The following is a 15,733-nucleotide window of genomic DNA, read 5'->3' on the forward strand; positions in this document are numbered from 1 at the left end:
AGACAGCCGGAAGCTCCACTCTGAAACTGACCGGACGGGGATAGTGCGGGGGTAAAGTTTCTTGTCTTTTGTGTTTTGCTCGTTCCGCGACAGTACAGCGGTCGCAAAATAGAGCCCGGCACCTGTAGCTAGCTGTGTTTCTCGCGTTGGTTTCGTTTGCACGACCTGGCGCTGTTAAACGTGACGGATAGAGGAGGCTAATCGGCTAGCTTAGCGGCTAGCTGCAGTAACGCTAGCATATGGGCCCGTCCATTCAGAGAGCAGCTGCTGCTTTATGACAGGTTTTTAGTCTAAATATGATCAAATTCAATACCACACAGACCAAACGGAGTATTTTAACAGTAGGTGGATGAAATGTGATGGGTTGTATTTGGGTAGTTTCCCCCCGGAAAGAGGACAGAGCGAGAAAATGGTGAGGATAATCTGCCCACAGCGAAGGAAGATTAAGATATCACAGAGACAAAGAGACTTTATTTACACTTTATTTTAAAGTTATTAATATTAATACTATTTGGAGTTAAGTAAAATACAGTGTAAGTGAGTGTATTGCTGTTGTTATGGTTGTTTTGCATCAGCTACCACCACACCCATCTTCTTTGCAGTCAGTCCAGTTCATCATGGCCACTTCAACTTAAAGAGTTGTTGTTTCTAGTATCAATAAGGAGAAGGAGATCTGCAGCCAGCTGTCACTCACACAGACACTTTACAGTCAACAGGGGGGCAAGTTAAAGTTTATCCTTGTTGTCAACCCGGTCACAAACTTGTGATAGCATATGACTCCATCTACTTCCTAAAACATGGAGACTGCAGCACCACAGCTCTACAGTTCCGTTTTGCTTCATTTAACTTTAAAAAAACACGCAATACCGAAGCAATATCGATAAATAAACCATAATATATATTCAGACGTCAACTGAATATCTGGATGCCACGCCCACAGATCACTATTATACAATTTTATCGATTGTCTCTTAAATTGTAACTTTCTCTGTGTATAAAACATAACAAACTGATGCAGTGGACTGAAATAGAAACTCAGTTAAAGCTGGGTTAATCCAATGAACTGAAAAGAAAGGCAATAATACATTACATATGTGCAATAACACATGTAATCTTAGATTTATTTATGATATACAGTAGCCTATGTTCTTGGATTTCCTTAGAAACATAGACTCATTTAAATATGTTAATGGACAGATGTTGTGCAAATGTGTGAAGACTTCCCATTTATGTTTTCTTTCACAAGTCAGACTCGTACGTTTTTTTTAAATATAATTATATAACTAATATAATATAACATAATTGATACACTCCAACTGATCAGATGTGTTAATATCTGCGTATGTATGTAGACTCATCAGAGCTGATTGTGATCAGTCAGTTTTGAGGTGAACTGTAGTTTTGTTGGTGCTGACTGTGGGTGTCAGTAGCAGGAAGATGAGGTTGTTGATATGGCAGAGCCCCATCTGGTGGGTGGACTTTATCGCTGCAGTTGTTGTGTTTGTGCAGTCATCATTGACATACAGGAATCAGGAGAGAATTTTTTTTTATCTTATTGATTTATCATTTCAGCACTGTTGAAAAAAAACAAAACAAAACAATGTTACTTTATGGACCAGGATGAAAACATTTGGCAAGATAGCAATAAGTCTGATAATAATGATTTCCTAAGAGGCGATATAATAGAATAGCCAGCTGTATTATTAAATGTGTTGTCAGTGAAGCAGAGTGCTGACATGTACTGTAAAAAATTATATAAATGATTAATTTGAGGGAAGTAATTGAAAAAATTTCACTTAGTAAACCTTAGATCTACGAGCAGCAAAGGACCACAGAGCTCATTTTGTTTTGCTTTGTTTGGACTGGAAATGGTTTGTTTTGCAGAGATGATCATAGCTTCTCTGCAGAGATAATATCAACATTATGTCACATTATCTTTAAACCTAAGACGACTCATTCTTCAAATTGTTTAACAGCTTGTTTTACTTTTTCCTCTTGGTCTGACATCCTGAGCAATGCAGCCCCCAGTATTTAATATTTATTAGCAGCAGTATATAAAACAGCGTAATGAACTGCAACACACTGTAAAGTACAGACGTGGACATTTTTAGGTGTTTATTAATCTTAAGTATTTGCCAGTAATTGCAAACTCTCCCGTGAAGTCACATCTCATACTTTACTATTTGTACTTTATGATGTTTGACAGCAGCCTCCTATTACAGGCATCATAAGGAAGAGTTACAGTTATTTACAAATAACTGCATTGCAGTGTGTCATACAGCATTTACAACATGTTTATATACTGCTCATAAATGCTCGACAGGGCAACTGAAAGTGTTGTCTCATCTCTAAAGTCAAAACTGTTCATGTTGTGATAGATTTTTATCTGGTGGTGAATACTCTGTGGAGGAAATGAGTATAATGTGCACTATATAAACACTATTAGTCCACACAAAAGTAAAACTAAAAGCATTGAGAAGCTTAGAGACCTGGATAATAACTGAAAAGATGTCGACCTGTTGTGACCTATAGCTGACTGATAACTCCCTGCCTGGTATTGCATCAGTATCTTAAGTTTAAGTTTCATTTGCACAATTGTAGAATCAACAAAATAAATTAAATTAAAAAAAACATGTGCGGGTGAGGTAGAAACCCACTCTGGGCTTATCTTTAAACCACCTATAAAAAGTAATTACACAAATAACAAAGCAAAACAAACTAACAAAAAGTTTGAATAGCATTACAAACACAAATAATACAAAGTAGAATAAAATAAAGGAAACAACAATTAATTTTAAGTTAAAAGTTGAAAACAAAGAAAGAAAAAAGACCAAATTACAAGGCTTTTATATTCCTGCTCCCTCCCTGCAGGTGTGATGGAGACGTGATGTGCCCGCAGCCAGAGGAGTGAACAGGCCAGAGCAGCCATGACCGAGTGCTTCCTGCCCCCCAGCAGCAGCCCCGCGGAGCAGCGCCGGGCCGAGCACCCGGGGGGCGTGGCCCGCACCCCCAGCTCCGAGGAGATCAGCCCCACCAAGTTCCCCGGGTTGTACCGCACCGGAGAGCCGTCGCCCCCGCACGATGGCCATCATCACGAGGCGCCGGACGCCTACGTCTCGGATGACGACAAAGAGCACAGCAAGAAGAAGAACAAGTTCAAGAAGAAGGAGAAAAGGAGTAAGAAACCAATCCTGTAATAATTTGACCTTGAATGTTTAAAGGGATAGTTCAACATTTAGGCAAATTGGCCCATTGCCATAATCCCTATAGTCATAGCAGTAGGTTCGTTACCTTTAATTGTCGGTGCAATCTATTTTTAGAATGGCGGAGCAGAGTCGCGAGCTGCTCAGAGCTACGCTACGGAGGCTCATGGGATTTCTTGGTTTCCCTCATCAAACTCATCAAATACACAATCCAACAACTCCACAACGCTCTGGTGGACAAGTTGTGACCAGGGGTCCGTTTCACAAAGCAGGTTTTGTGAAAACTCTGAGTCTGTACGTGATTCTGCGTCAGCATTCATACGTCACTTCACCGTGAGCAGTGGGAGGGGCGAGGCTTTTTTTTGCTGGTTGCCAAGGCTCTGCTCCGCCGTTCTAAAAATAGCTTGCACCGACAATTAAAGGTAACGAACCAACTCCTAAAACTATAGGGATTATAGCAATGGGTCAATTTGCGAAAATGTTTAACTATCTCTTTAACGGTTAGGTTCAAAACCTAATGGACATTTAGTCTTGACATTTTCCACATTACTCTAATTTTTGTAGAAAAAAGTGGGTTTTTAAGTCTGTTTTTAAAGGTACATTGTGTAAGAATTACTCCCATCTAGTGGTGCGGTTGTAGATCGCAAGCAACTCAGTCGTATTTTTCATGCTGCATTCACGTGCAATCGGGCTTAAGGCAGATGGACAACAGCCGCTGCACATAACGGCATAAACAAGCCTCTATGTAAACAAGTGGTCCGTCAGCACGAAGCAAAACAATACACGTGACAATATGTTGTCATGGCGATGTCGTATTGTTTACCTGACCCACATTTTACCGTCTTTCTCTCGACTTCTGTGACTAAAATGACATCTGGTTTGTTACCAACGGCCGTCTGCCCGACTGCACCTGAATGCAGCATTCACGTGCAGTCCTCACAGTCCTCACAGCACCGCGGTGACTTTTCACAGACGCCACCTTGGAGGAGAAGAAACGAAACGAAAACAAACGAAGCAAGGTGCTTATTTTTATTACCGTGGCGTTACCTGTTCATGTGCCCGTGTTTGTGTGTGTGTGAGAGAGAGAGACGGCCGCCACAGACTCGTTAATTAATGCAAACACGTGCTGGTTGATAAGTTTCGTTTTTACCGAAAACGAAAGAGAAAAGAGCGCTATGCGGAGATGAATTAACGGAACGATATCGCGTTGATGGTCTACACATTGGTCTGGGAAACAATAAGTTAGGTGTGTCGTCTTTGAGTAAAATTATCGTTTTTGTTTCATTCTATAAGCTACTGATAACAATTTCTCCCAAAAAATTACAGCTGGTCAAAATAACAAAAAAAGATGAAGTGTTTTCAGACCTAAAATAGGCTAATCCAAAGAAAACAAGTTGATATTCATTTTTAAACAGACCAGTAATGTTTTAATTTAGGAAGAGTTCAGAATAATATCAATGGAAATTTTAATTTTAATCCTGCAGCCACAGTGATTGTTTACTGATTATTTACTGAGATTTTCTATTAAAATAACATTTTGGTACCGGTACCAAAATGTTGGTATCGTAATAGCATAATGTGACCATGTAGATACTGTCTTGTACACTCATACTGTCTTGTAGTTCCGCTTGAATTTCCTCTCAAAATGCATCAGATTGATGCTTTCAAATATGAAATATTCTAAATTTTCTTGCGGGGGAGCATGCACCCGGACCCCCCTAGAGGGGTCGTATCCTTCTCACCTTTTTGACCCATGACCCATTTTCATGTCTGACTTCAGTTTGTTGATGGGGGGGATTATTGATGAATGAAAAACATACTTTTCAACAAATATAATTGATTTTCGTGAATAGATAACAGGAGAACTTACACAATGTACCTTTAAGTAAAGCTCCATGTTTTGGTTTTAAAGTGTGTCCAAGCAAATTTCCGTTAAATATTATTGAATGGCCCCATCACTAAACTTATGTATTGTGTAATGGCTAGGCTGTACAGTGGGGGAATTTAAAAGGTTGAATTTAATTTATACAAACTGTCACTACATTACTATTTATTACTATTTATCGTACCGACGGAAATTAGCTTGGACACACTTCATTAATGAGGGATTTATGATGACACTCAGCAGAGGAAGAGCCTGCCATGTGTCCATCCTGTTTTCTGTTGTCGCCCTGTTAGCAGTGAGAAAATGTTTTTCACTTTGAGTACTCATCAGCCCCTTTTGTCCACGTTGTATCAGGATTTTTCCGTGTCTGTATTTAGCTCCCACACCAGCGTACGGTGGGAGCGAGGGAGAGAGGAAGAGACGTGGTTTGAGGGCACACCCAGGGAGCTCAGTGAAGGTGTGTCTGTGTGAACCAGTGCTGTGATACACAGTGGCTGTTCTGGGGGGAAACCCAGAGTAAGAGATAACGCGAGGAGAAAAAAAAACAGCAAAGAGGCCATTAACTGTCTTTGACACGGCGCTGCAGCTGTTTGCTCTGAGGAAAAATATTTAAATGGAGCCGGTTCTGGAGAGGAGAGGCGTAAGGTGCAGTGGGAGCGATGCTAAATCGGTGGCTGACCTCTTTTCCAAGTCCCCGTTCTCCCCCTCCTCTGCTATCTTCTCTCTCTCACACATCTCTCTTCCTGTTACTATTTCACTGCTATCATAGTTCTGTCGGAAGAGGAGGAGAAGAAAAACAGGGGTTGTTTTTTCTCCTCTCATCTACTCACCTAACCCCGTCTCCACCTCTTCTCTCTTCTTCTGTACGCTCACAGCGGAGGGCTACGCCGCCTTCCAGGAGGACAGCTCAGCAGATGAAGCCGAGAGCCCGTCCAAGATGAAGCGCTCCAAAGGAATCCATGTGTTCAAGAAGCCGAGCTTCTCCAAGAAAAAGGAAAAGGACTTCAAGGTGAAGGAGAAGGGCCCCAAGGAGGACAAGGCCAAGGACAAGAAATCGAAGGACCTGACGGCCGCAGACGTGGTGAAGCAGTGGAAGGAGAAGAAGAAGAAGAAGAAACCGACAACGGAAGCGGAGCCGGTCCCGGTGGAGACCCCCACCTTCAGGCCGATCTTCGGAGCTCCTCTGGCTGAAGCCGTCAAGAGGACGAGTCTGTACGACTGCATCCAGCTGCCGGCCGTCTTCAGGGAGTGTGTGGACTACATCGAAAATTACGGCATGAAGTGTGAGGGCATCTACCGGGTCTCAGGTACAGAAACTTTTAATGTTGTTGATTAGAATAAAATAGAAAATACTTTATTAATCCCTGAGAGGGAAATTCAGATCGTCCAGCAGCTTACATGACAATGATATAATACAAATGATATAAAATGATATAAAAAGTAAACAGAAATGTAATTTTATGTAGAAAAAAAGTTTTTGGTATATACAAAATCAATCAATCAATCAAGATTTATTTGTATATCCCTTTAAAACAGATCATAGGGTGACCAAAGTGTTTTGCAATAAAATAACAAATAAGTTAAAAGATCAATAGCAAGACTTATTATAGAAACAACAGTAAAAACAACAATAAACAACCACAGAATAAACATGGCACAACCGTTTTACATGTTAAAAACCATTTTTCTTGAAGGTCAAAAGGTTAAAACAAGTATTTAAATGTGTGTATTTATTTCATTTTCATTTCATTTATTAGTTTATTTGAGATGGGACTCCACATACTCATGAACATACAAAAACACTTATTTGCTGTAAATATGTCAGATTTAGCTAGAAAGCTAGTTTCCATCCGTGGTCCCATGGTACACAAACAAATAAAATTACATTCAGACATTTAAAACGATAGATAATAACCTACATAGGGTGTTAGCAGCAATTACAGTTATATTATTAAGTTATTCAGCAGGTGACAATGCGTTGTGTGATTTGATTTGTCTGTGTGATTGATCAAGGTATGAAGTCCAAGGTGGATGAGCTGAAGGCGGCGTACGACCGCGAGGAGTGCCCCTGCCTGGAGGAGTACGACCCCCACACGGTGGCCAGCCTGCTGAAGCAGTACCTCCGCGAGCTGCCCGAGAACCTGCTGGGCCGAGAGCTGGCGCAGCGCTTCGAGGACGCCTGCGGCCGGCAGGTGGAGGCCGAGAAGGTGACGGAGTTCCAGAGGCTGCTGACCGAGGTGCCGTCGGACAGCCGACTCCTCCTCTCCTGGCTCGTCACGCACATGGACCACGTCATCGCCCGGGAGGCCGACACCAAGATGAACATCCAGAACATCTCCATCGTCCTCAACCCGACCATACAGGTCAGAGACGGAACACGGGCGAAGCAGAAACTGAGGTTAAATGGGGGGTAAAAAAACAAAAAAACAAAGAAGGTGATGAAATGTTGCACAGAGAGCAGTAATTCAGCAGCAACAGGCAAACTCAACATCAAATAGAAAAATAGAAATTTGGCTGAGGCTCAACTGCACCTTAAAGATAAAAAAAAATAAAACAACAACAATCCCTTTGCAACAAACCGAGAGAGTTTTTATTGGATCAAACCGTCAGTTCATCTCAAATACCCTGCCCCAGTTTAGTGAAGCTAATTTATTCCCACAGGGTAAAATCTCTGTAGCTGCTCCACTTATTATGAAGCAAAGCAACCGACAGCAGCAGCAGCAGCAGCAGCCACAGCGCCGTTAGATAAACACTTCCTTCAATAAACGAGTGGGGTCCAGACTGAGTTTAATCAGCCGGGGTGAAGAATATGCAGGAATTCACTCTGCGATCTGACACACACACATCATAACAACAACTACTTCACGTGCTCTGTGAGTGAAGTTTTTTACGGTGCTCTGTATCTGTGTTGCTCTGCCTTCACTCATGTTCTCACCTTGTGTTTAGATCGGGAACCGTGTTCTTTACATGTTCTTCACACACGTGAGGGAGCTGTTCGGAGACGTGCTGCTGAAGCCGGTGGTGCGGCCGCTGCGCTGGTCCAACATGGCCACGATGCCGGCACTGCCCGAGACCCAGGAGAGCATCAAGGAGGAAATCAGACGACAGGTGAGTCCAGTTGTAAAAAAAAAGTTGTGAATATAGTTCCTCATTTTATTTCCTGCCAAGAGAAATAAACTCTCTCATGTGTGTTTTAATGTGAAACAGAACCAGAGATTTGAAAAAAAAAAGAAATAGCCCCTGCACAAAACCCGCTGTAAAACCACAATTTGTCGATTTTACACTTTGTTTGTTGTACAGATTAAACAAACCAGATATAACATGTTGATCTAAATGATTTGAGGCAGCTAGGAGGCATGTTTTTTTTGTTGTTTTTTTCATTCTGGACCTTGGATTCAAGCAGCTCCAGCTTGTATTGAACAGACAGATATGGGAGGGATATGAAATTATACCTTTAAATTAAGTTTGGTAAGTTTCTCAGTTAACCCTCTGCTAGAATTGCTTCACATGTATTATCAAATGTCACAAATTATTCTTTTTCTGTTTTTATATCATTATAAATTCATTCAATTTTGTCTTTCAAACTGTTTTGGAGCAATTTACACCTACTTAGAACTCAATTTCAGTCCATTGTAGACTTGTTAATCTTATAAATGATCCATGACAGTGAGTGTAATCTCTCTTAAATCCAATCTTGAGAGAGATGTGACGATTTTTTTCCTCTTTTCAGTTTCAAAGTTTTGAAAACATTTGCGTGTCTTATTTATAAGTAGGTAGATGATGAATTCTTATCATTTGAAGCAGGGATTCAAGGGTAACAGGGTGGAAACATAGAAATGCGACAGGAATTTAGCCAAGTGAGATTATTTTGTTTGTAGTACATCGTCTTGTCAGCAGCACAAATCTTTATCTTTGCCTCAGTTTCTCGACGTGCCGGGACTTGATACTTTGTCACCAGTCGTTCCAGGATTTGATGCTGTTTTAGTTTGTTTATTTACACCAGCTCATGTTTGACACTGCAATAAAAACAAACATTGACTCAACGTTATCTTAATCCAAAAACATCATACTTGCTTTTCTGATGGGGGGGTTTGAAAATTATGTGATTACAGCATTTAAATTGTAACATAAGCGTGTGTGTGTCTGTGTGTGTGTGTTAGGAGTTCCTGTTGAACTGCCTGCACCGGGACCTGCAGGCCGGGGTGAAGGATTTGTCCAAGGAGGAGCGACTGTGGGAGGTTCAGCGAATCCTGACGGCTCTGAAGCGCAAACTGAGGGAGGCCAAACGCCAGGTGAGTCGTGTCTGGATGTTGTCTACTACTGTGTGTGTGTGTGTACATGAGCAGCTGCCTGTTCAGTTACATGACTAATATTAACTTCAGGTGCTGGTTCTGCATGTGAGACAAGCTGAGCAAATAAAAGTAGTGCTTGGTGATGCTTATTTTGGAGGAGTCCTGCAGCACTGTGGAAAATCTTTGCTGGAAACAGAGCACTAGAAAATTTGACCTAGTGAAGCTGAAAAAAGACAAAAATAACTATTTAACCCAAAGAGGAAAAGTAATGAGGTTTATTTATATAGCACCTTTCACAGATAAAAATCACAAATCGCTTTACAATAAAATAAAATACAACAGTAAAAACATAAAAATACAATGAGTAAAACAATTTAACACACTAACTACAAGCCTGCTTAAAGGGATACTTCACCCAAAAGAGTTATCAAAACGCTTTAGGAGTTCCAGGGGGGGTCCGGCTGGCAACGGATTTTCATATAATGGCGGCGGATAGAGTTCACTTTTGAATCGTCTAAAACACACACTATGAAACATCCAGATACCTCCATACTGCTCGTCTGTACTGACCCAAGTGTCCTGAAGCTGCCACATGAAAAAGTTATTTGGAAAAAATGTATTTGATCTCTGTTTTTAGCCTTGTTGTAGCAGTAGCTCCCAGCGGCTGCACGAGAAAGTTTTCAGCTGTTTCCTAAAAGAGTCCACAAATTGTGTGTGTGAGGAACCACCAACAATCTCTGACCTGGCGACCTCATATTACGGGCAGGTACATGAAGTTTAATCAGGTCAGAGATGTAAGGGGCTGCTTGACCATGTAAGGCTCTAAGAGTAAGGACCCAAATTTTAAAATTGATTGTATAATGGACTGGTAACCAATGCAGGGAAGCTAAAACAGGGGTGATGTGTGCTCTTAGTTAAAAGCGGCGCAGCTGCATTCTGTGCAGTCTTGACTCTGGAGACGGTCAAACTCTTTCTTGTTACGGCAGGTAAAAAAGGCTGTTACAGTAGTCTAGACAAGAAGAAATAAAAGCATGAATGACCATCTCAGGTTCAGCTTTTGACATCATATCACTTAATTTTGCAATGTTCCTCAGGTGGAAAAAGCAGTTTCTAGTTAAATGTCTGGAGTGCTGCTGTAGCGACTTTGCAGAATCAGGAATCATCAAATGTTTCTGTTTTATCAGAATTAAGCTTCAAGTAGTTGTCAAAGACAGTATATAATGTTGTTATCTTTCTGTGTGTTTCCTCTGCTGGCCTTCAGGAGTGTGAGAGCAAAATAGCCCAGGAGATAGCGAGCCTGTCGAAGGAAGATGTTTCAAAAGAGGAAATGACTGAGAACGAGGAGGAAGTTATCAACCTCCTCTTGACACAGGTGAGTGAGTCATTCACATGAACACAGCAGAGCAGAGCGTATTCATAAGGAATGCCTCTCAGAGAAACCTGGCCTGAAAGCGCTGTGAGACTGAATAATGTTTTTTGCTCCGTATCCAGGAAAACGAGATCCTGACGGAGCAGGAGGAGCTGATCTCTCTGGAGCAGGTGCTTCGTCGACAAATAGCTACTGAGAAAGAAGAAATCGAGAGACTGCGAGCTGAGATCGCAGATATACAGAGGTGAGAGAAGACCGGGATCCTTTTACAGTATAAAATGTGCTGTAATGTGACTCACAGTGTACAGACACAGCATACCCTGTCTGACTGTACTCCGTCATTGTTTTTCCTCAGTCGGCAGCAGGGTCGCAGCGAGACAGAGGAATATTCATCAGATAGTGAAAGTGAGAGTGAAGATGAGGAAGAGCTGCAGATGATTTTGGAGGATCTGCAGAAGCAAAACGAGGAACTGGAGGTGAGAGAAACATCCAGAAGTCACTGGTCATTAAGTATCAAGCTCTGAAACTGAAAACTACTAGAAACTACGCCAATGACACACATGTAGAATATGATTATTATGGTTGATAACTTAAACAATCATGGAATAAAATTGTTCACATATTCTCAGTCCTCTACACATGCAGCCTTTGTGGACGCCACACATCTTTAACCTGTATAAATAACTGAACTGACCACATATACGTGTTTAGTGGTTATTCAGGTTTATAACACTTTAGAGAAAGTGAGCACAACCTGAAATCTCAGCTTCACTCAACAAACTGTCCTGTTTTATACACTACACAACATTATTTCTGATACAATTTCATCATAACATCTCATTTGCAAAATAAGGGTGAATTATTTTTCAACTAGGCCCAACATTGTAAGTGGCATAATAAAGAAGCATGATGCAATCGATTATGCATGGAAAGTAGCATAATAAAACTCCTATTAACCCTGAAGGCACATTGTTAACAGAGGGAGAAATGTCAAAGGAGCTATTTCTGAGTTTCGTTATTGCTACATACAGTACATTAACTTTAACACCAGGGTAATAATCATAACATTTACAATACAGGAGGTAGTAATTATTGTACAGAGCAGACTGGACCTGCAGTGACTCCATATGGGAGAGTAACTAACTGTTTAATTTAAACTTCAATTGAAGAAAAGAAGCTACAGAAATGGACCGAAAACAAAAGGATTTATTTACACAGCTGTTTGGTTGAGTTTGATCCTGAATTTGAAATACAGGTAATAGTCATTTGGACTGGGAACAGCTGTTAATGTTAAGTTTGGCTCTGTAGCAATAACAAAATGTACAAATACCTCATTTTAAAAATAGACTGGGTAAAATATTGGACTATTCTAATGCTTCAGTTTAATGTACAAGACATTAAAAAAAATAGAAATTTGGGGGGGGGGGCGTTTAACTCAGTGGGTAGAGCAGGCGCTGCCCATATGCAGAGGATATAATAGTTCTCGCCACAGTGGCAGTTCGATTCCACCGGTGGCCCCTTCCTGCATGTCAGTCCCTCTCTATCTGTCTCTCTACAGCTGTCCCATCAATTAAAGGGTAACACTTTATAATAAGTACACACTGTTTAGCATTAATAAATACTGAATTCTTCATTTATAATGCATCAATACTAGTATGTAGTTTATAAACACAGTGCTTATCAATGATGAGTAAAACATTTTTTTACTGTTTTTATAAACTACATTCTAATGAGTATTCATGTGTTATAAAATGTATTTCATGCTTAACTAATGCTTAATAGTGTGTACTTATTATAGAGTGTTACCATTAAAGGCATAAAAGCATTTTAAAAATACTTAAAGGGATACTTCACCCAAAATCAATAATTCACCAATTTTCTACCCACCGTCATGCCAAGGAAGGGTCTGGAGAACTTTCTGAGTCATCAAAACGCTTTAGGAGTTCCAGGGGGGGTCCGGTTGGAGACAGGTTTTCATATAATGGCGGCAGATAGAGTTCACTTTTGAATCGTCCAAAACACACACTATGAAACATCCAGATACCTCCATACTGCTCGTCTGTACTGACCCAAGTGTCCTGAAGCCGCCACATGAAAAAGTTGTTCGGAAAAAAAAAAGGTGATCTCTGTTTTTATCCTTGTTGTAGCAGTAGCTCCCAGTGGCTCTGTTGATGTTTGTGCACATGCGCGAGATTTGCTGCGAGATGTTCGTTCATCGTTCAACGCTAACCCTGACCCATTGGATGTATGATGTAAACGCGGAAAAACATCTCGCAGCAAATCTAGCGCATCTCGCGCAGCCGCTGGGCGCTACTAATAGAACTGTCATAAAAGACATAAAAGCATAAAAAAAAATACTTAAACACATAAAAAGAAATGTACAAACTTTCAGATTAAAACTGAAGTTACTAAAAGTCTTAATTCCAGACTTTTTTGGGGGCCCTCTCAAGTTTCACCCTGCACCTCATCGTCCCTCCCGTCCCTGTTTATTTATTCTCTTTATGACAATGAAAAGCTGTCTGAGTAGCTGTCCTGAGCGCTGCCTGTGTCTGTTGCCCTGCAGAACAAAAACACGCACCTGAACCAGGCCATCCACGAGGAGCAGGAAGCCATCCTGGAGCTGCGCGTCCAGCTGCGCCTCCTGCAGAGCCACAAGCTGCAGCAGGAACTGACTGTCCAGCCGCCGGCCGAGCAGGCCCCGCCCCCGCAGCCCAGCCCCGAGGCGCGCAGCGATGAGCAAACCAAGCGCTCCGTTGTCACCACAGTGACCGCTGCCACCGCCGCCGCCTCTGCTGCTGCTGCTGCTTCTGCCACCGCCGGTGTTGCCGTTGCCGCCTGCGCCACCGCCGCCGCTACCGACACAGCTGCCTCGGCCAATGGGAAGGCAGCTAAGGATCCTTCGAAGCCGTCACCAAACAAGGACAGGAGAGACACCAACATGTGAGAGCGTTTGGCGGCTGTGTGTGTGTGCGGCCGCCGGTCAGTTGTCCTGTAGTGTCACTCGTTATCCACTGGAGATTCTCGTTGTTGGATCTGTGAGTTCGTTAGTGAATGTGTCCACCAAGTGGCAGCCGTGTAAAAAAGAAACAAAAAAAACAAGAAATCTCATATCTTATGTCTTTGGCGTCCCGACTCTTGTCAGCACAAATCAAATACATCATTTCCCACACTCTTCATACAAAACACAAACAGAACAGATGTAGAAACAGACAGACAAGCTGCTGTAGTGGACAACTGGCTCCTAGTGGGAGAGATGAGGAGGGACCATATCTTCAAATCCACAGTGCCAAGCCTGTAAGAGGGACGAGGAGGAGGGGGAACGAGGCATGAAGGGGTTTATAGAGCGAGGGGGATAGATTACAGAAAGTTTATTTTTCACAGGTTTTTAGGACTGGAGAAATAATCATTAGATATAATCTCAGTCCTTGCAACTTGGTTTTTTTCGTCCTCTTCTACCTTAGATGCAAATTTTTTCATGTTAGGCTCGAGACCACTGTGCCAATACCCGACGATGCCAGACTGGACAAGTCTCCCCAGAGAACCACTATTACAACAACAAAAAAAAAAAAGCTCTTTGAAAAATGAAGAATTTATGATTGGTCTATCTATATATTATATATTTAAGTAGTATTCTGAAGAATACAAAAGCCTATTCAAGAAATACATTGATTTTAAATTACACCTTTTTTTTTCTTTTTTTTAGTAATATATGAATATATGAATAAATATATTGTAGATGCTTTCTTTTCTTTGAACAGCAGGGGTGTTGTACGTTGCAGCTGACCAGTGGTTGAAAACAAACATGGCAGATAAAAGTATCATCATCATCGTCATCATCATCAACTGGAGGCGTCTTCCTGTGTCGTGCAATCGTCCTCCCTGTTATCTTCTCTGCCTCCCGCACAAACAAGGAAACACGGGAAATGACATTTCTCCCTGTGTTTCGTGACAGCATAACAAATCTACAGTGATGACTTTTGTCTCCAGAACGTGTGCAGAGACACGCGGAGGGGAAGCTCATTTAGTTTTGTTGCGTTTGATCTTGTTTTTTGTTTCTTTGTTTTTTAACTCTCGGTGTGTGGAGTTGTAATTCATGGAATCAGTTTGGCAGTAAGTGAACACAACATTCGTCAATCATTTCATTACACAACTGATCCATGACTATTGCGAAAGTGCTGTCAGTAGCATGGCCTGACTTAACTTACCATGTCTGTATATTATTGTAAAATTGCAAACATACTGTATTTTCAGCCTCATATGTTTTGTCATATGTTTGTTTTTTTTTTGTGTGTGTGTGTTTGTTTTATGTTTTTTTTTCTATTAATGACCAGTATGAACTATGCTAGTGTGACTGCGTCTGCTTTGGTCACGGGTAAATCGAAGCAATCTCATCTGGACTCATGATTCAATGTGTTTATTAATCCTGTGACTGAAACAGATAAATGCTAGATTGGGCTCAGAAGCTTCTCATAAGGTTATTTTCATATGGTTCCAAGCTTTTGTAGCTTCTTGTTGCAGACAGAATAATGCTGTGAAGAATAAAGTGTCAATCCAAATAATTCCTCTGAATCTCTCGCTCTCTTTATTTGACACAAAGCCCAGCGTTTACCTTTTTACTCAACTATGTTTAACTGGAAGTGGAGCCCATATTTAGTGTGCTTCCCATTTTCCATGACACATTCTTTAAATACTTTTGTCTCTCGCATCCTACTGAGGCCGAGAATAAAAGCTTTGCATCCATTTTGATGAAGTGAGCTGTGTCATCATGGGTGAGATCACACTCAGAGTCAAGGTTTCAGTGTTTAAGAGATAGTGGAACCACCCGACTCTTTTTTTTGTGTCACTGCTTTTACTGGTTTCCGATTTGGAAATTGAACGCGTCAAGTGGGAACAAATCAGCCAGAGAGAGACCGGATATCGGTGAATCTTTCAAAATTAAAGCACACTTTTAATGACATGTCAAATAACTTCTGACATTACTAGT

At 41.3% G+C, this 15,733-nt stretch overlaps 1 protein-coding gene across 1 annotated transcript; it reads left to right on the top strand.

Annotated features, from left to right (window-relative positions):
• On the top strand, positions 1–15,308 carry ralbp1 (ralA binding protein 1). The gene is made up of 10 exons (XM_085803935.1): positions 1–51; positions 2,872–3,177; positions 5,964–6,395; positions 7,102–7,451; positions 8,035–8,196; positions 9,249–9,380; positions 10,642–10,752; positions 10,872–10,993; positions 11,105–11,225; positions 13,313–15,308. Exons 2-10 carry the CDS (start codon positions 2,928–2,930, stop codon positions 13,691–13,693), a joined length of 2,061 nt encoding a protein of 686 aa, XP_085660061.1. The 5' UTR covers positions 1–51; positions 2,872–2,927; the 3' UTR covers positions 13,694–15,308.
• The last annotated feature ends 425 nt before the right edge of the window (positions 15,309–15,733 follow it).

Source organism: Trachurus japonicus, chromosome 17, assembly GCF_045865225.1.
Source record: "Trachurus japonicus isolate A0001 chromosome 17, Traja_1.0".
In the NCBI taxonomy this organism is placed as follows: domain Eukaryota; kingdom Metazoa; phylum Chordata; class Actinopteri; order Carangiformes; family Carangidae; genus Trachurus; species Trachurus japonicus.